Source organism: Molossus molossus, unplaced genomic scaffold, assembly GCF_014108415.1.
Source record: "Molossus molossus isolate mMolMol1 unplaced genomic scaffold, mMolMol1.p scaffold_m16_p_23, whole genome shotgun sequence".
In the NCBI taxonomy this organism is placed as follows: domain Eukaryota; kingdom Metazoa; phylum Chordata; class Mammalia; order Chiroptera; family Molossidae; genus Molossus; species Molossus molossus.
In genome coordinates this window covers 2,585,028-2,600,511 of record NW_023425359.1, presented here as the reverse complement: position 1 = coordinate 2,600,511, position 15,484 = coordinate 2,585,028, and the positions used below count along the sequence as shown (strand labels likewise).

Sequence of the window (15,484 nt, the reverse complement as noted above, 5' to 3'; positions counted from 1 at the left end):
CCATCTACTAGGCCTGGAGCCTTGACCTCCAAAGAGAGCAAGCAGCCACAACAGAATGTCTCACACCATACTGGGCCTTCCTCCTGAGAGCCACTCCAACCAGCAAGCCAGAGCCCCAGGTGCAGTTAAGCACCTAACTAGCACCAACCAGCTTCTAAAACTACCAGGCACATAAAGCCCACATGGAGGTCACTTCTATGCAAGACCACTTTCTGTACAACAAACAAGAAAAAACTGTACAGAGAAGGCTGGGAGCTGTGGGAAATTTGCAGGACTACAGAAATTCTCCGGGGTCAGAAGTGCCCCAGATCACCCATGTCTATCTCCCTCCACTTCCACAAGGGGAAGGGATAGGGTAGGCTCTACCCAGGTGCTCTACCTGCAAGGTCGCTGCAGCACTTCAAGAGGTACCTCACCCGTCAGCCCTAAACAAAAGGAGCAAGCAGGATCAACAGGGTGTGACAAGATATACTTGGCCTCCCCACCTGCAGCCACTCTAGCTCCACAGACCAGTGTCCGGGACACAGTAGGTACCCACTTGACTCTCACCTGCCAAAACTACCAGGCACACACAGCCATACAAAGGTCGAATCAATATGAGACCACTTTTTCAAGACTGGAAGAGAAAAATATTTTGTCAAAATCGCATGAACAAACATGGACAGACAAACAAAACAAAAAGAACAGTATCTCTCAAATGAAGGAACAAGAAAAAACTCCAGAAAAACACCCTAAGGAAATGGAGATAAGTAATTTGCCTGATGAAGTTTTCAAAGAAGCAGCCATACGGATGCTCACCAAACCTGGGAGTGGAATAGAGGAACTGAGGGAGAACTTCAACAAAGCATTAGAAAGTATAATACAGACACAACAAACATACCTGAAGAATGTGGCCCTACATCAAACTAAAAAGTTTTTGCACTGCAAAGGAAACCATCAACAAAGTGAAAAGACAATCTACTGATTGGGAGAAGATATTTGAAAACAATACACCTGATAAGGGGTTAATATCCAAAGTATTATAAGGAACTCATGCAGCTTAACACCAAAAACTAAACAATCCAATTAAAAAATGAGTAGAGGACCTGAACAGACATTTCTCCAGAGGACATACAGATGGCCAACAGACATATGAAAAGCTGCTCAACATCACTAGTCATCAGAGAGATGCAAATTAAAACCACAATGAGGTATCACCTCACAACCATCAGGATAGCTATCGTCAATAAATCCACAAACAAGTGTTGGTGAGGATGTGGAGAAAAGGGGACCCTTGTGAGCTGGTAGTGGAATTGTAAATTTGTCAGCCACTATGGAAAATAGTGCAGATTCCTCAAAAATTAAAACTAGAACTACAATATGCCCCAGCAATTCCAGTTCTGGTATGCATCCAAAGAAACACACAACACTAATTGGAAGTTATATTCACTCCTAAGTTCATTGCAGCATTACTTACTGGGAATGGAAGCAATCTAGGCATCCGTGGATAGATGAATGGATACAGAAGAGGTGGAACATATATACAATGGAGTATTATTCAACCATAAAAAATAATAAAATCTTGCCATGTGTGACAACATGGATGGACCTAGAGGGTATTATGCTAAGTGAAATAAGTCAGACAGAGAAAGACAAATATCGTATGATTTCACTTATATGTGGAGTCTGAAAAACAAAACAAAAGAAATGAGTAAGGAAAAATAAACAGAAACAGACCCATAGATATAGAGAGCAAGCTGATGGTTGCCAAAGAGGAGGGGCCAGGGAGATGGGAATAAAGACATAAAATAATTTTCAAAAGTAGTAAAGAAGGCAAGGCAGGATTACAGAACTAAAAAATAAAAATAAATAGGCCTCACAGAAAAGCAGGTCAATTTGCTAAATGACTAATTTACACAAAGTCAGTTCACAGAAAATAAACAGAATCCTACTAGTTTTAAAAGATTTACTTCCAACAATTAATGCACTAATAGGATATTTACTTTATCTTAATAGAAGATGTTAATTAAAGATGTTCCATCCCATTCATCAGAAAACATCATCAAAGAAGGCCCCACAGTATGGAAGGGCACTCACCGAGCTGAAGCTGAAACCAACTGAGTGAATATTCACTTTGCCGTAAATGCCCAGAGTGTCTATTTTCTCAATGCTAATCCTGTGGGCGTAGAGCAGTATATGTTTTCCATTTACAGCCACCTAGATGGACACAGAACACCCCCCCCACCAAAAAAAACCATTTAGTTAATAAATTAATTTTATTAATTTACCCAAACTGAAATCTGTTTACTTGGGTTTCATTTTATCCCCTTTCCCGCAGGGTTCCACTTTATGCGCCTGACCAGATGGCGACTGAAAGCGTCACACCACCAGCAGTGCTTATCTTCTTTTGACTTCCTGATCTGATTCAATGCCATGGATCCTTCTCTCCACACCAGTCACATATGCATGCTCATATGTGAGCATGCATGTGTGTATCTGTGCATAAATCTGAGACCTCCTGGGATTCAGAGGCCCCGGAGAGCTGTAAGCCCAGGAGAGATCTGCCCTGCAAGCTCACTACCCTCCCGAGAGTTACCACAGTGCACATGGCAGGCACTCAGTCAACATCTGGTACACATGGGCAAGTTCCCCAACTTCTTGGAGATTGCTATTTGTGAGCAGGAAAATACTCTCGCTCAAAGGGCCGCTGTTGTGAGGTGATGAGGCCACTGGTGAATCCCAGTATGGCCTGAAGCAGAGCAGGTGTCCAGCACATAGTTACTTTCCCTCCCTCCCATTGCCAGGTCCTGTCGTGGGGAAAATAAGAAAACACACGCAGAATACAGTATGGTCTCTAAGCTAAAGGAGCTTAAAATCCCAGTTGTGGACAAAATAAACACAGGAATAAACTAAAGCACAACAGTACAGGAACAAGTGCTGAAAGGTCAGAGGAGGGAGGGGTGAATGGAATTCAGGAGATTTAGGGGTGATGCTCTGGAGGCCAGGAAGGACCCACACTGGGGATGGGAGAATCTTCTCTCGAAGAGGATGGGTCTGCAGCCTGGGAGGCTCCACAGGCATGAAGGTGAGCAGCGGAAGAGCCTCTGGGACCAAATTTACGTCACACACATGCAAAAGATACAAAATGCTCGTGGAAGCAGTGATGGTATTTCTACATGCAATATTTCTGAGATCTCTGGGTCTAAAAATCTCATGACCCTAAAGAACTATCTTGTGGCAGGACCTAACTTCAAATGGGATTCTGACTTCTACTCTCGGGTTCCCCAACTGTCCTTTAGTCCTAGATTCCCCCACACTTTGGATCATCATGGTGGTTATAATTTACTAACCCATAATTAATATAGTGCTGTGCCAATTCAGAACTAAGTTTAGCCCTGCTAGGAGAAAACAATCTAATAAAGAACTGTGGCTGCCCAGGACCCGAATTCCACAAGGGACCACTAGGCAGGAGATAGGAGCTGCACCCACCTCCTCTGTGGTACCTGCCTGGCCCCTACACTGAGAAAAATGATAAAGACAGACTCTCTTTGGACTTAAGAAATATAAGGGTGAGTTCACTACTGTGAAAAAGCTTCTTGTGCACTTATTCTCATTAATGAGGATTCAACTTTCATTCTCCAAAACCTACCTGAAATTTGTCTTTCAGAACCATAATCACAATTTCAAAAGACTTTTCCTTTTGGAAAGGCATGTCGTAGGTGATCTCTTCCCGGCCCCATTTTTCATTTTTCAGAGTATTGCAAACAATGCAGTTGACCCTTTTGAAACGTGGATTGAAGTGAAAGATGACGTCAGCTCGAGGTTTCACACTGTTGCCACACTGTAAGTCCACCTGGAATCTGTGTGAGGAAAGAAACAGGCCCCCTGAGCACTTAGAGAGGAAGGCTGCGGGAAGGGCCCAGAGCAGGAGAATCCAGGCTGAGTAATACATGTCTGATCCTGTCATTCACCCACGTGCCCTAACTACCCTTCCTTTGCTTAGTCCTTAGGAACAGACTCCTGAGCTGTAGCTGGAGCCGCATCTGTCCAGGAGTCTCCGTCCTCCAGCCTCCCTTGCAGGCAGGCACGCTCACGTGGTAAAGTTCTGCCAAGGTGGGAGTCAAGGAAGTGTTCAGGGAAACTACTGGAAACTGCCTTAAAAGTCAAGTGGCATCTGCCTTTTGTCCACCCTCTGCTCCTCCCTGCAAACAGCACACGTGTCCACCCAGCTACCCCAAAACACGTAAGGGCTAGAGTTGTAGCGTCAAGAATCACGGAAAAGAGGACCTCGCCCTGGGACAGCAGAGCAGACAGCCAGAAGAGGCCTGCTTCTCCAAGACTTGATGGAGCTGCCTTCAAACTCCTGGGCTGTCTCTTTTAGACCCGACTTCCTATCTCATTTAAACCACTATTATGTGGGTGGCGGCCCAACTCTAAAAGATACGGCCTCATCCAGGTTGTACCCGAAGCAAGCATTGGATAAAACTACCCAAACAGATGTTAAGAGATGCTGTGGGACTGTGACCCTGTAACTGGACCCTGTCCCTGTCATCTGACCATGGTCCCTCGTTAACCATATATCCAATTTTTTATAATGAGATCAGACTTATAGCAATAAAATAAAAAATCCAAGTAGCCTTTATTTCAGTCACTCAATCCAAACCCAGCATCTGGGCCAGGATGCTGATGAAAGCAAAATCAGGCCTCAAATACTAAAATGTCTCTCCCATGTTATTTTTTTTAATCCCCACTGGAGGATATTTTTCTATTTATCTTCAGATAGAGTGAGACGGAAGGAGAGAAAGGAAGAGAGAGAGAGAGAGAGAAACATCGATGTGAGAGAGACATATTGACTGGTTGCTTCCTGTCCAACCTGACCAGGGCTGGGGACCAACCACAACCGAGGTTATATGCCCTCGACCACAAGCGAATCCGAGACTCACTGGTCCGTGGGCCAACACTCTAACCGTTGATCCAAACCGGCCAAGCCTCTCCCACATTATTTTTCATTGTTCCATACTCACAGAGAGACAGTTTATTCATGTTCTTTTTCATTTAATACAACGATTTTACCTGTCCGAATCACCAGGAACATGTCCACGTATTACAATCAAAGTTCCAGGCTCCAACTGCTCAGGAATGGTCCCAACATAGGGGATTATCTGGGAAAAATAATTTTAACAAATGTACTTTTACATAAAATTGAAAGACAACATTTTTATCACATGTAAAACTGTTCACATAGCATTTTCCAAGTTGTCCTCACTATTCAAACAGCTACACAATATCTGCAGCCCTGGCCAGATAGCTCAGTTGGCTAGAGTGTCACCGTACTCCAAGGTTGAGGGTTTGATCCCCTGTCAGGGCACATATAAGAAGAAACCAATGAATGCAAAAATAAAGGGAACAACAAGTCGATGTTTCTCTCTCTCAAATCAATCAATACTTTAAAAAATATATATATCTACATAATACCTGCAAATATTTATTTGGGAAAAGACACAAGATAAATACTATTTATGATTATTTTCTGGGGGTTTTGTGGGAAAAAAACAACTTCCACCGAACAGATTGATTCTGACAACAGAAAACACAACTTGTTGCAACGCTGTGCCTTCCAGCCCACTAAGCAGCAGGATCAAGACTGCGCCAGGCCCTAGGCCAACGCTGATGGAGATGAGCATACTAACTGCCTGTGGAGGGGGCTCATCCACACCTGGGATGTGACTGCCTAATCCGGGCTTCCAGACTGCAGCCCACACCACACTGCTGGACATCAGAGAACTCTGTGCCTGTGGATTTCTCAAGGCACGGCTTCCACCGACCTTGACCTGGTCCATCTGTGGGCTTGGGCTCCAATGGCTGTTTCCACATAGTATTTGGGTCTCAATCTGCCCCCTTATCACCTGAAACCTAGCCTTTCTGTCGTGAGGCTGACACACTAAGACCTCGTCACTCCCCCTTGCCTACGGTGACTCTATTGGCCGGGGACCTGTGCTGTGTGGGTTGCATCTCCTGACTCACCACCATCAGGGCCCTCCTTCTTCCACTTGGGAGCATCTGGCCAGACATCAGCATGCCTTATGCCAAGCTCACCTGAGCTGACATATGTTACAATCTATCTGAGGTAGCTCTGATCGTCAGGATATAAATAAAACAAGAGGGGCTTGTTGTAAATGGGTGGCTTGTAGCTGAAAACCTCAGCTCAAGTGTACTCTCCTCTGTGGAGCCTTTTTCAGACTCCCTGGGCCAGCTGAGGGGCCATCACAGCACTGTGTGCTCTGTCCACTGCACACATCTCTGCCTAGAGTGTGAACTGCATGGAGCAACACTGGGTTATCATCACCTTTACATCCCCAGGACAGGTCCAGAGATGATCAATGACCATGTGGTGAATGAATGAGCGAGCTCTCACTGCCCAGAAACAGCTCTGGCAGGCCTCTCAAGACAAGTGAGCAGTAAATAAGCAGCTGATGCATAGCAAGTGTTGCTGCCTTAAGCAATAAGATAAGACATTTCCAAAACCAGTTACCATCTGGTGTCATGACAACTGCTGAAGGCAGGGTGGGTGGGATGAACAGACCTGTGCCACTAGAAACTGAAAACACGAGATGTACTGGGTGGTTACAGACACACAGCAGAGGGGTAAGGTTTTGTGTGTAGAGAATGTGTGGAGTCACACCTCACACTGGTCTTTTGGACCACAGCCCATTCCAAGAATAGGTGGTAGCATCTCCCATAGGGTAAATCTCTTAATAAAATGAGAACAGTTTTTGTAACTTCAAATTTTATATATATTCTATTATATTTATGAAGACTATTTAATAACACAAAAATGTTAGTGATATAGTGAGAAAGCCTACAAAACTATCTACAATATAATCTTAAGGTAATAAACATTATCTTAAGTTATAATAAACATTAAAAAGAAGTGTAAAGAAATAGGCCAAAAATTATTTCTACAATAAGCATTTATATTTTTATAACCACAGTTTAAAATCATGTATTAAATTTTAAGGTTGTAAAGCTGAAATATTTGGCCATTTGCCATTTTATGTATTTATTTTAAACTGTTTTTATTGATTTTTTAGAGAAAGAGATAGAAACATCGTTGTGAGAAACATCAATCAGCTGCCTCCTGCACGCCTTCTACTGGGGATTGAGTCCGCAACCCGGGCATGTGCCCTGACTGGGAAGTGAACTGGGACCTCTCAGTCCATGGGACGATGCTCAAGCCACTGAGCCACACGGGGAGGGCTGACCATTTGCCATTTTAATTGTTTGGATTAATGTTCTCTACTTTGTAAAGTACCCTAAATTACATCAGTAATGCTCAGCTTTTTCGGACCACGTAAGACAAAATGCCCTGCAGCCCGCTCACTCAGCTCATTGCTATTTGTTTCTGTGAAAAGGAGGAGAAGGGAATTATTTTCCAGGCAACTCCAAGCTTTGGTGCTTTATGTTTCACCAATAATTAATATATGTAAAAAATTAAGAGATATGATCACATTGGAGATAATACTGTAAGTTTAAGCCCTAGTTAGGCTTGGTGTTACTTGCCAAAACTTCCTAGCTAATTATTTTTTAACGATGACTTATGTGCAAGGATATCCTTTAGGGAGACTACAACTAGAAAGGAGTAAGAGAGTCCTGTGTGTAAGAAGAAAAGCGAAGACCCATGGAAAGACACTGAGTGAAATGGGGTACACTTTGTTTAGCTGTTCAAAACCAAATCTTCCCTACCTGGAAAAGCTCCTACCTAGGAACACCAGCCCTCATCTAGACCTCAGTGAGGGCCAAGCCATACAAAGCAGCTCTGGCAATCAGCACCCCAGCTTAGAAGACGTGAAGTGAGAAGTAGTGACAAGAAGAAGCCAGAATCATACAGTATTCGCTGTGGCAAGGGGGTAGCAGCTACACCAGGGTCAGCAGTGGTAACAGATGTCTCTTCATGGGAACAGTTCTCGGGAACATGCTGCTGGGTGCTGTCTGTGACTAGCTGGCAAATCAGTGGTTCTTCCATCCTGCTAGAGATTCTGAGAACTACAGTATCATTTAATAAATTAGTTTTGGCATAGAGATTGGCTTCTGTGCTTGCAACTACAAACCCAGACTAATTTAGCATCTGAAATAATGGGCAGTAAGTATCAAATAAATGCATCAGAAAAATTATAAGGAATCCTAATTGAGTTGGTGAAAGAAAGTTTATGAAACAGGTATGATCTGAGTTGGGAAAATAGTGTTAGGCAGACAGCAGGAGAAAGTCAATTCAGGTAGAAATGACAGTTTACAAAAGCAGAGGGGCAGGAAAAGACAGAACGTCTAGGAGACAGCAGTAAGGGAGCAGTTAAAGACTGAGTTAGGGTCAGATGCTAGACTAACATAATGAAAGTGGGCTTTGGTAACAATAGTCCAGTGGGCACATGATCTGGGAGACAATACTTCCAGTAAGCCAGGCATAAGGAGAGAAGGATATAATCCTGGCTGATGGCAATACACACTGGGTAGGGAAGTTATAGCAGACAGATAAAAAATATTTCAAAGGAAACTGTCTATATAGGGTCACCATCTAAAATGGTAAAACTGTGCCAAGCTCTACAACCTCCCACTGGAGTCCTTTGGCAAGTTATTTAGCCTCTATCTGTCACAGCTTTGCATCTTCTAAACAGGAAACACAACAGTATCTTCACCATAGAAAGCATGCAAGGATTGTAAGGGTCGATACATGCAAAGAATTTAGAACTAACTATATAGTAAGTACTCTAACAATATTAACCATTATTTTCATTCATTAATCAGAAAGCGATAAAGAGATCTATTGCTGCCCCCTCAAAATAAATAAAATAGTTGGTAGGACAATAAGAGCAAATATAGTGAAAGACATAGGAGATTCAGGACCACACACTAAGTGAATGGCAAAAACTCATACTTAAAGGTCAGAGTAAAGATGATTCTGTCAAAGCAGATAAACTGAGAGAGAGAAAAAGTCAGGGGGAAAGTCTCAATGGTTTGTAAACTTAGGGGTTGTACAGAGAAGAGAGAACAAAGCAGACTTGACTGCTATCCTTGAAAGGCCTTGTTACAAGGCTGGCTCTTGGATGGTGTCTGGGAACTTGGATTTTGGGAGAGCACCACCACCCTAACTGACAAGGGTGGCTTGCTGTACCTAAACGATCTGTGCAAACGATATGGTTTATGCTAACACCTACTTCCTTTTGGGAGTCTGGAATTTTGGTATGAGAGGTAGCAATCTATGTGAACAGCCTCCAGTAAAAACCATGGGAAGTGAGTCAATGTGCTTCCCTGGTAGATAGCATGTCATATGTGTGCTGGGATTTGAGCAAACCTGTACGACTCCACTAGGAGGTTCCCCTGGCCTTTGCCCATGTGATTTTCTCCATGTCCTTTCACTGTAATAAACCACAGCCATTAGTGTGACTCTATGCTGTTGAAAGTGTAAGATTTATCCTGTAAATTACTAGCACACCTGCACACAAATTCACATACAAGTATGTATATCACAGCACTGGGCATAATCACAAAAGGAAACAGTCCTTTAACAGGGGACTGGTGAGATCAATTACATACATATGTTAATACACACAATGAACAAATTATGCAGCAATTAAAATAAGTAAGGAAATTCTAAATGTACCGATATCTCCAAAAGTGTGTAAAAAACAAAAATAAAGCAGGGTGTAGAACAGATTATATGATACGTACATGTGAAGAAACAGGACATACAAAAGGTGATATATACAACACACTTAGACATTCACATATATTCTCAGGAAAAACATACAAAATAATGGTAGAAAAAGATGACCTTTGAGGAGGGGAACTGAGCACCAGGGTAGCAAAAATTTATGTTTTAATGAAAACTTTAAACAATGTTTGAATTTTTTAAAATGATTTACATGTATTATCTTTATATTTTAAAAAGTAATAAAAAGGAGCCCTGGCCGGTTTGGCTCAGCGGTTAAAGCATAACCCCGCGGTCCAGAGAGACCTGGGTTCAATTCCCACTAAGGGCACGTACCTTGGTTGCAGTTTGTCCCTGGCCCTGGTTGGGTTGTGTGGGTGGCAGCCACTCGATGTGTCCCTTTCACATTGATGTTTCTATCTCTCTCTCTCTCCCTCCCATCCTATCTGAACAAAAAAATGGAAAAATGTCCTCGGGAGGATAAAAAAAAAAAAAGTAATAAAAAGGGAAAGACACTGGGTTTGACATAAATGAATTTTAAACTTTGAACTTTAAAGAGAGATTATCTTCAAACTATTGAGGGCTTGGCAGCCTGGGAGGAGGCAGAAGCTCACAGCAGGGCACTGACAGAAGTGGAAAACCACCGAAGGGAAGCCAGTTCAGGGAGAAAGGTGCGAGTTTAGTTTGGTACTCCCGGTCTTGAAAGGTTGGCAGGGCATCTGAGAACTGGAGATTCACCTCAGGTGAAAGGCCAGAACTGTACACAGACTGTAAGCTTATCTGAAAGGACTGAAGGTGATCAAGGAAGACATGAAAAAAAGAAGGTAAAGACAAGATTGGTAAAAACAAGAAAGCAATTAAGAAAAAGTTAAAAAATCAGACTTCCGGTCAAGATGGCGGCATAGGTGACGTCGGTATCACCTCCTCCCACAACCACATCAAAATGACAACGAAACACAGAACAACCATCATTCAGAACTGCCTGAAATTGAGCTGAATGGAAGTCCTACAACTATGAAATTAAAGAAGCCACTGGTAGGAGAGACTGGTAGGATGGCTGGTCCCACACCCACATGTGGTGGATAAAAATCAGGAGGACACCTCGGCTGGGAAGGTCCTGAAAAGTAAAAAGTGAAAAGTGAGGGGTCCCTGTCCCATACCAGGCGCCCAGCTCAAGGTTCCAGTGCCAGGAAGAGAATCCCCGTAACTTCTGGCTGTAAAACCAGTGGGAACTGAGGCTGAGGGAGGCTGATGCTGCTGGAATCCCAGGCAGTTCCTCTTAAAGGGCCCAAGCACGAATTTACTCAGACCGGCTCCCTCCAAGCTCCAGCGTGGGGGAGGCAGCTTGAAAGGCAGCAGAAACACACAGGGAAGAATGGAATTGTTCAGCATTGGGGCGAGAGTTGGAGAGGCAGCTTACTTCTGGACAGACTTGCTGTGGAAGGCCGTTGTTCCTTTGGTGAGCCCTTCCCCTAAGGGGCTAGCAGATGGGTGCAAGCAACCTGGCTCACACTGTTTGCCCCGCCTTGATGATTCTCTGAGGCCCTGCCCCACCCAAATTTCAGGTCCACCCAAGTTGTTTCCAGTGGCTTTATCATAGGATTGGCCTGTCTTGGATCTAGCTTCAGATTTTCCTAAATTCTCTCAAGGAAGCAGCACCTAGCCTCAGTGAACCCCATACCTTAAGCTAACTGGCCCTAGGCCTGGCACTAGAAGCAGCCAGCCCTGGTTCACAGTTTGGCTTTGCCTGGGCACCTCCAAGCTCAGCACAAGAAGCAGCCATCTGCAGATCACTCTGTAGCTTATGCCTGGTGGCCCCGGGTAGAACACAGGCAGTGGCTGACCTTGCCCCAGAGCCAGCACACCCAGTGGACAGCTTCAGACCACATTGAAGCACCACCACCCAACCACCCCCACAAGTGACACACTCAAGCAGTGGATTCAGTGGGTACCAGAGCCCTGCTGAAATAAGTCTTGCTCTGTGTGGTGCCCCCTCCCCCTGACAGCTGATCCTCCAAGGTAGTCAGAGGCCAGTGGTCAGTGGGCACAGCCAGTCCTTGCAGCTGATCAGCCTGAGTAAATCCCTCCCATTGATGTGCCAATAGCAATCAAGACTCAATTACAACAGAAGAGTGGACAGTCCACACGAGGGGTGCACTTCGAGGGCCCAGCTGGGGTGATCAGGGAGGCTGTGCCCCTGGACCCTACAGGACACCTACTATAATAGGCTGCCCTAGAAGACATAGCCTAGGAGACATAGCAACTCTACCTAATACATAGAAACAAACACAGGGAGGCAGCCAAAATGAAGAGACAAAGAAACATGTCCCAAATGAAAGAACAGAACAGCCCTGGCTGGTTTGGCTCAGCGGTTAGAGCATCGGCCTGCGGTCCGGAGAGACCCGGGTTCGGTTCCCGCTAAGGGCATGTACCTCGGTTGCAGTTTGTCCCCGGCCCTGGTTGGTTGTGCGGGTGGCGACCACTCGATGTGTCCCTTTCACATCGATGTTTCTCTCTCTCTCTGTTCCTCTCTCTCCCTCCCACTCTATCTGAACAAAGAATGGAAAAATGTCCTCAGGTGAGGATGATAAAAAAAAAAAGAACAGAACAAAACTCCAGGAAAATAACTAAATGAAATGGAAATAAGCAACCTAACAGATGCAGAGTTCAAAACACTGGGTATAAGGATGCTCAACGAACTTAGTGAGAATTTTAAGGAACCTAGTGAGGACCTCAAGAACATAAAAAAGGACCAGTCAGACATGAAGGATGCACCAACTGAAATAAAGAATAATTTACAAGGAATCAATAGTAGAGTAGTTAAAGTTAAGAAGCAAACCATCGATTTGATATATGAGGAAGCAAAAAAACACCCAATCAGAACAAAAAATCCAAAAAAATGAGGATAGTGTAAGGAGTCTCTGGGACAACTTCAAGCGTACCAACATTTGCATTGGGGGTGGGGGTGGGGGTGCCAGAAGGAGAAGAGAGAGCGCAAGAAACTGAAAACCTATTTCAAAAAATGACAGAAAATTTCCCTAATTTGGTGAAGGAAATAGACATACAAGTCCAGGAAGCACAGAGAGTCCCAAACAAAATGAACCAAAGAGGTCCACACCAAGACACATAATCATCAAAATGGAAAAGGTTAAAGACAAAGAGAATTGTAAAAGCAGCAAGAGAAAAGCAGTTAGTTACCTACAAGAGAGCTCCCATAAGACTGTCAGATGATTTCTCAAAAGAAACTTTACAGGCCAGAAAGGAGTGGCAAGAGATATTCAAAGTGATGAAAAGCAACAACCTACAACCAAGATTACTCTATCCTGCAAAGCTATCATTTAGAATCAATGAACATATAAAGAGTTTCCCAAACAAGAAAAAGCTAAAAGAGTTCATCACCACCAAACCAGTATTATATGAAGTGTTGACAGGTCTTGAAGAACAAAAATATGAACAATAAAATGGCAGTAAGTACATATCTACCAACAATTGAATCTACAAACAAAATGAGCAACCAAAACAAAAACAGACTCATAGATACAGAGAACTTTTTGATAGTTGCGAGATGGGAGGAGGCTGGAGGGATGGGTGAAAAAGATAAAGGAATTAAGAAGTACAAACTGGTTGTTAGACTGATGAACCTCAAAGGGAAGGGGAGAAGGGGGGAGGAAAGAGATAAACCAAAGAACTTATATGTATATATGCATAAACAATGGACACAGACAACAGTGTGGGGAAGGCAGGAGGGGTGTGGGAGTAGGGAAGAAGTGGTCAATGGGGGGAAAAGGGAGGACATTTGTAATACATTCAACAATAAAGAAGTTAAAAAAAGTCAACCTACAGAATAGAAAAAATGTTTTCAAATCATATCTGATAAGGGGTTAATATCCAAAATATATTAATAACTCATACAACTCAACAAAAAAATTAAAAAGAAGACAGAAGATTTGAATAGACATTTTTCCAAAGAAATCATACAAATGGCCAACAGGTACATGCAAAGATGTTTAATATCAGTAATAATCATGAAAATGTAAATCAAAACCACACTAAGATATCACTTCACACCTACTGGAATGACTACTATTAAGACAACAAACAAGTGTCGATAAGGATGTGGAGAAAAGGGAAGCCTTGTGGACTGTTAGTGGGAATGTAAATTGATGTGGCCAATATGGAAAACAATGTGAAGTTTTCTCAAAAAGTTAAAAATAAAACTACCATATGACCCAGGGGGGAAAAAAAGAAAGAAAAAGTAAAAAAATCAGAGGGCAGAGCTGTGGTGAGAAAGTCAAGGCAGCAGACATTGAGTCTCAGGAAGGGTCAACCAAAGAGCAATAAGGGAGGAAACGCTGGAAGGAACCTCAGGTAGATTTTATTGTTTTGTGGTTTAAGATTAGATTGAAGGGGAAATAAACAAACAAACAAACAAACAAATAAATTGAAGGGAGACAAGGAGGTATTTAGGCTTCTAAGGAGGAAGAAAGTAAGGCTGCTAAGGAAACTGGCCTGATGAGCTTTTCAGCACCAGGTGGGATTAATGTTAAGTGGTTTATTAATTTGGAGCAACAACTTCTTAATCACATTTTAAGAACTAATAAAATACAGTGGAACCTGGATTCTCAAACTTATTTTGTTCTGGAAGGCTGTTAGAGAAATGATTTATTCGAAAATAGAATAACTTTTTCCCATTAGAAATAATGTAAATTGAATTAATCCATTCTAGACCCCCAAATGATTCTGTTTTAATTTTTTCAATTGCCTACAATAGTTTTGTGAGCACTGTCACACCCTTAGCAACATCAGCACTCTTGCTTCTTTATGTTTTAAAATTATGCTAAATCATCAATTTTGCCACACCATTCTTATAACCAGATCAGGCATGTGAACACCTCTATCATACTTTGCAATTATTTCTTTTTAAAGCTCTGTCATGGTTCTCACAACTTTCCTTTTCAGTTTGCTATCACTAACCATCTTTGGACCCATGGTGACTTACTGTACGTATTTAATAATAATACGCAACAAAAGCAAAAAAATACGAAAATATTCACAGCATAATTTCCTGAGATGTTAACTCGAGATTAACTGACTCATACTTGTGCATTCTCTACTTTGTTGCCTGAGAGGCGTGTGACTGATCATACAGGTATCAGCATGAAAGGGTTTTTGGTTCGAGAAACAAGGTTTTGTTCAACAACCGAGACTTTTCCTCATAAACAACTTGTTCGAGAACCAAATTATTCAAGATGGGAGGCGTGTGAGAACTAAGGTTTGTTTTTTTTAAATCCTCACCCGAGGACATTTTTCCATTTTTTATTCAGAGAGAGCAGTAGGGAGAGAGAGGGAGAGAGAGAGAGAGAAACATCGACATGAAAGGGACACATCGAGTGGCTGCCTCCCGCACGACCCAACCAGGGCCGGGGACAAACTGCAAACAAAGTACATGCCCTTAGCGGGAACAGAACCCGGGTCTCTCTGGACTGCAGGCCGACACTCTAACCGCTGAGCCAAACCGGCCAGGGTGAGAACCGAGGTCTTGACTGTATTTAGGTGGATAATGAGTTGTCAATATATTTCACTGAGGGCATTTCTGGTACGAAGTAAAGATACTGTCTTCCAAATTATTCACTGAATTTAAATGGAAAGAAAATGAACCCGACTTTCTTAAGCCTTAGAATTCTACCAATTGAGCTAGTCAATGAAATATATTAAATGTGAAAAAAGTACATAGGCCAGTTATCCAATTTATCTTTTCCAAGAAAAGGTAATATGGACAGAATTTTTCTATCACCAGTAACC

The 15,484-nt window shown here is 42.8% G+C and overlaps 1 protein-coding gene across 5 annotated transcripts in view; it reads right to left on the bottom strand.

The window, feature by feature from the left end:
* The window catches only part of LGALS8 (galectin 8), a 39,283-nt gene that overhangs the window by 16,215 nt on the left and 7,584 nt on the right, over positions 1-15,484 (bottom strand). For all 5 annotated transcript variants that reach the window (XM_036277671.1, XM_036277670.1, XM_036277673.1 and 2 more), the window contains 3 exons: positions 5,053-5,141; positions 3,629-3,839; positions 2,077-2,196 (listed from right to left, as the gene is read on the bottom strand). In XM_036277671.1, coding sequence (XP_036133564.1) covers positions 2,077-2,196; positions 3,629-3,839; positions 5,053-5,141 — 420 coding nt within the window. The remainder of the gene's footprint in view (positions 1-2,076; positions 2,197-3,628; positions 3,840-5,052; positions 5,142-15,484) is intronic.